This window comes from Arachis ipaensis, chromosome B10 (genome assembly GCF_000816755.2).
Source record: "Arachis ipaensis cultivar K30076 chromosome B10, Araip1.1, whole genome shotgun sequence".
NCBI classification, from domain to species: Eukaryota; Viridiplantae; Streptophyta; class Magnoliopsida; order Fabales; family Fabaceae; genus Arachis; species Arachis ipaensis.
Window position 1 is genome coordinate 6,788,403 of NC_029794.2, and position 4,872 is coordinate 6,793,274.

Below are 4,872 nucleotides of genomic sequence, written 5' to 3' on the forward strand. Positions count from 1 at the left end.
TATATCTTTTTGCTTTTAATATTAAAAATAATTAATAAATAAAACAAAAAATATCGTTTATACCATAAATTATAGAAAAAGTGTGACACAAATATTATTTCACCTCTTGTATAGAATACTAGAATGTGATTGGAACCTAACAAGCCAGAATTATGGAAAGTAGGGACGGGGAAGGTGAAGTTAACATGTTTACATCAAACTTTTTTGTTTTAGAATGTACATATAATAACATATCGCTTTTTGTTCCAAGGCAATGAAGTATGCCAGCAAATAAGCTTAATTGTATTGATGGTATATGTAACTACATTTGCAATTATGGATGACCCTACAAACATTTTCCCAAAACTATAAAAGAATTTTTAAAGAACCACGGATAAATGTGAGTTACAACCAATTTGCCTCAACTCAAGTAACCCCCGTCAACTGAGAGAAATATTAAATTTTACATAGTAGCTATAAGCCTAAGCAAGTGATAAGTATATAAGCTTACCTTTGTTTCTGAAAATAAAATAAAATAAAATATTAAAAATAAAATATAAAAATTAATATTTTTATATTTTATTTGATGATAAATTAAAATAAATTATAAAAATTTAATTTATTTTTATTTTTTATTTTTTTATTTAAAAATTTTGAAAAAAACAATATAATAATAAAAAATATAATTATAAAAAATTAATAAAAATAATAAAAATTAAGTTATATTTTTTGTTAATATTTTTTTGTCTTTTCTATTAGGATAGATATAAAATATACTAATTTAATATCTCTTAACATAATATTTCATCTCTGTCAAACACAATTTTATATCTCCGTGTTTCCGTAAACAAATGCAAGTTAAACTACTATTTTTTGCACAAAATAAAAAATCAAAAGTCAAAGTCTTTCCGCTTTCAGAATATAAGAATCATCATTACTCATTATCATGTTCTACATTTTATGGCCATTTCAATGTAGGACCGGTTCATTTAACACACTACAAATCTTCAACTACATATTTCAAAGTTTCAGCACTACCATCATCACTATTGCCTCTTGTATTCACTGATATGCATAGAGGTCAATAAATCATACTGTATACAGATCAATTAATTCTTACAAGATTTGTGTTTGGGAACTTTGTTTTGTCCCATATTCAAAATGACTTCTTCAAATTTTATGATACAAATTGCACAAAATCAATGTCTTATTTATTTTTGGCAAGATACTAATTACACTTTGCAAACAAGTTGGACACTGACTTATATTCTGTTATTCTTTTATACACTGGAACAAACATATTGCAAGTATCATTTAGTTCTGCAAATTAACAGGGGGAGTTCTGTAGTATGCTGGCACAGTTACTGGGAAGAACATTTGTCTAACTCCTTCAGCCTTGATAATAGGGAAGATTATACCTGATGCTCCCTGAAATATCAGCAAAATATTTATGAGCTTGCTGCAGAGCAAATCATAAATGATAAACAAACATTAAGGTTGCGTTTGAAAGGAAAACTAAGATTGAATGTATTGTGTTTAATATAAATGTCTAAGACTGAGTTATGTCTCAATATGTTGAAAATAGATATAGAGTCTTGAGAGTAGATTTGGAATTGAAAAATTAAATAAGAGTATTTTCGATAAGAAATGTTATTAAATTTAAATATCCGTTTTTAGAAATTTCAGTCTATGTATCTCCTATTTCTAGAAGTATTAAAGGAACTGAAATTTTATATTCCATGACTGAACAAATTTCAGTCTTTGATCACTAAACACAATATTCAGTATCAATTCCTTAGTCTCAGTCCCAATTCCAAAAAACAAATACAGCTTAATATTTCTGCAATTATGCCAAGCTTACAAAAAAAATTCAATTACTGTTCAGTTGTAGCTTAAAAATGTGCCAAAGAAAAAGAAGAAAACTCACAGAGATCAATCTAGCTCCAATCCACATGCGTGTTGGCGAAGGAAATGGCACGAGCAAGCGGCCAACGCCATATATAGCGACAGCAAAGAAATGGAGAACCAAGCTCAATGGGCGAGGATTGAGACCAGAGAGTAGAGCTATTGGTCCCTGAGAGAACACACCTCCAAGGCTCAAATAATCAAAACATGCTTGCCTCATTTCCTTCCTAGCCGGATCAGGTGATGCGCAGAACACCTTGTACAATGCACCTGCCAATGTGTTTATGGTTGATGCCACTGGCTGCAATGCAAACACATTCAACATAAAATCAACCCGAGATATAACTAAATACTGTATTAATCTATAATATCCTTATTAGAGATATAAACAATTCACGTGTCTCCTCTTATTAGTTTTTAAGAATAATGATTTTATCACATGATATCAGAACTTTTATAACTAAAAAGAGAAGCTCTTGCATGAAAAGCTTATTAGAAATATAACTATTCATGCGTCTCTTTCTATCAGCTTAAGCTTTTGAGCGAAGGAGTTTCGACGATGCTAAACTTATTATACCTTACGTAGAGTGTAGAATGATTCAAGATACTTGCAAAGAGCAGTAGAATCATGGAGATCGCGCAAAGGCCTAAGAAGATCTCTTAGCAGAACAATGTCAGACAAAGCCACAGTCATTCCCCCTCCTGTTAAAGGGTGACGCATATTGAATGCGTCACCCATTAGAAGAGCACCAGGTGTTGGATATGGAGATGCAGGCATGCTTCTATTTGGCATGCTTCTTATGTTCCCTTTTTCCACTGTTGCTATAAAAGAATCATGCAGCTCTGAAGGCACCTAATGAAACATTCATACATACTAGTCCACATTCAAGAGTGTTCATTATTTACAAAAGTATCAAATCTCAGAATGGTTCAGGTTTCTACCTGAGGAGCCACCACTGTTTTCAGATAACGTGCCATGTCGCCATTGCCAAGAGAAGGTAGTTTTTGGCCAGGCACATCCACCAAACACCGAATTTCAGTGCTGCTGATTGGATAAAACAAGATTGGTGAAGGATCACCTAAGATAACATGTCCATGGTTTGCATATGGAAGATTACAATTCTCCAGGATCAGACCAACAAAATAAGATGGTAGATCAACCTGAAAAAAGTTAAAAAATCTCTTGAATAACTTTGAACTATGAACCATTATTCTATTCTACAATATGTGATAGAATTCATACCTTAGGATTGCAAAGAGAACGCCTTAAGTTGGAAAAACAACCATCACAAACTATGGTGAGAGGAGCCTTTGCTGTAAGCTCTTCTCCACTCTTAGTTTTGTAGTGAACTCCTTTGACAATTCCATTTTCTTCTAATAGAGATGTGACAGTTCCTTGTTCTAATTTTACACTGCAAAACATAGTAGTACAAAAGCAAGATCATATGAACTTCATGTCTTCATGTATAGCTATTTATTCAAGAATCAAATTGTGAACTTGGTGAGAAAATTGTACTTGGGAAGAGAAGAAGCCTTCGCTCGCATTCTTTGGATGAAACGGCCATTGTGAAAGCTTTTACCGGAAATATCAGAACTAAACTTTTCCAAGGGATAAGAGAGCTTGGTATTTTTCCCATCTTTGTAAAGGGCATAGCCAAAGACTTGTTGTGCATCAATTTCATCCACACAATCTGCAACAACTCATAACATTCATTCTGTTAAGAGCCTTGAATTTGATGAGCAGAGTCAGGGGAATGTGTTCATTCCTAAGATTGAAATTCTTCAATAATTTGTCACAAAAAACCTTGTCATCCATCAAGAATTCAAGATTGAATATTTCTTGCTTACCCTCAAGTCCTAACTCAATCAGCTTAAGATATCCCCCAGGTTGAAGCAATTCACCCACAATCCTCTCTTGTTCATTCAAGTCCCTTTCGATAACATGAACTCGTCTTCCATCCTGAGACAAAATCCACAATCCTGTCTTGTTCATTCATCCCTTTAGAACGTGTAAAACTACTTTACATTGACAGTACATCAAAATTAAATTCTAGAACATATATCTATGCTTCCCTTCATGAAAAAGAACCATTGGAGCTCCAAGCCATAGAAACAAAAACAGAAAATGGATATATACAAAACACTATTCTCTCTAGAATATACATTCTTTGCTGCCTATAACTACATTTTCTGCATTTTATCCATATTCAACTTGCATAGTTTCATTCAGAACAGTCTTATAAGCTAACATTATTTATGTCAATTTAGTTAGACCATAGTATAAGATCTTATCTCTGAGTTAAGACTTATGTAGAGGCTATAACTCAAAGAAACCATCATAAAATAGAATTTTAAATAGAGGAAACTAGAAAAGAAGCATTTGTACTACCTTTCCAAGAGTGAAAGCAAGGGCTGCACCAGCAACACCAGCACCTACAATAATGATGTCATCACATCCTTCTGAGACTTGTGGTGGAGTCCATGTACCATTTTCTGATGTCTTTATACTTTGTGCATGTGTTGTTGCACTTGGAACACTGGATTTTCTCTTGTTTGATGCAGAACCGTACAGAACAAGCACAAACACCAAACCAGAAGCTATGACACTTCCAAAAATGAACATATAATCCATTGGCAAGAATAAGAACAAGGGATTGGTGAAACTGTGAGACATAGTTTGGGAAATAATGAAGAGAGATTAATGAGAACTAAGAATGTTGATACACCCTTATCGTGTTACACTCTTCTTTCTTCATTCTTTTTATAGACGACCAACCAACTTTTATTTTTATTCTCTTAAAACGAAAAGTAAATTAGACCCTTCTTTAATAAATCATTTTTGTTTCATTTTTTAAATTGAATCCAACTTCGATGGTATCTGATTTCACACATAAACCAATTATATTTGGCTAATCTTTTCGTGTCTCTTTTTTTTTTCATTTTAATAAACTAATACTTATCTATATCTATTCTATATAGTATATACAA

The 4,872-nt window shown here is 32.5% G+C and overlaps 1 protein-coding gene and 1 long non-coding RNA gene across 3 annotated transcripts in view; one reads left to right on the forward strand and one right to left on the reverse strand.

The window, feature by feature from the left end:
* Positions 1,006–4,682, reverse strand: LOC107624122 (squalene monooxygenase). Of its 2 annotated transcripts, none has more exons than XM_021114235.1 (8): positions 4,274–4,682; positions 3,733–3,844; positions 3,401–3,575; positions 3,128–3,296; positions 2,827–3,006; positions 2,462–2,737; positions 1,907–2,185; positions 1,006–1,407 (listed from the first exon to the last, which is right to left on the reverse strand). In XM_021114235.1, the coding sequence occupies exons 1-8, from the start codon at positions 4,556–4,558 to the stop codon at positions 1,294–1,296; spliced, it is 1,590 nt and encodes a 529-aa protein (XP_020969894.1). In that variant the 5' UTR covers positions 4,559–4,682; the 3' UTR covers positions 1,006–1,293. The 2 variants fall into 2 exon arrangements, with proteins under 2 accessions (XP_020969894.1, XP_016182069.1); XM_016326583.2 differs by having other exon boundaries at positions 2,827–3,045; positions 4,274–4,655.
* The window catches only part of LOC110268283, a 19,398-nt gene continuing 16,021 nt past the window's right edge, over positions 1,496–4,872 (forward strand). The window contains exon 1 of the long non-coding RNA XR_002356456.1: positions 1,496–1,506. This is a non-coding gene — a long non-coding RNA (uncharacterized LOC110268283). The remainder of the gene's footprint in view (positions 1,507–4,872) is intronic.

What these genes read in the sequence shown, in the direction of transcription:
- LOC107624122 (XM_016326583.2), bottom strand. Translation starts at nt 4,558, where the DNA reads ATGTCTCACAGTTTCACCAATCCCTTGTTCTTATTCTTGCCAATGGAT. An exon ending in AAACAGTGGTGGCTCCTCAG is followed by an intron (nt 2,738 to 2,826) that starts GTAGAAACCTGA and finishes ATGTTTCATTAG; the next exon opens with GTGCCTTCAGAGCTGCATGA. An exon ending in CATTCTACACTCTACGTAAG is followed by an intron (nt 2,186 to 2,461) that starts GTATAATAAGTT and finishes TTTGCATTGCAG; the next exon opens with CCAGTGGCATCAACCATAAA.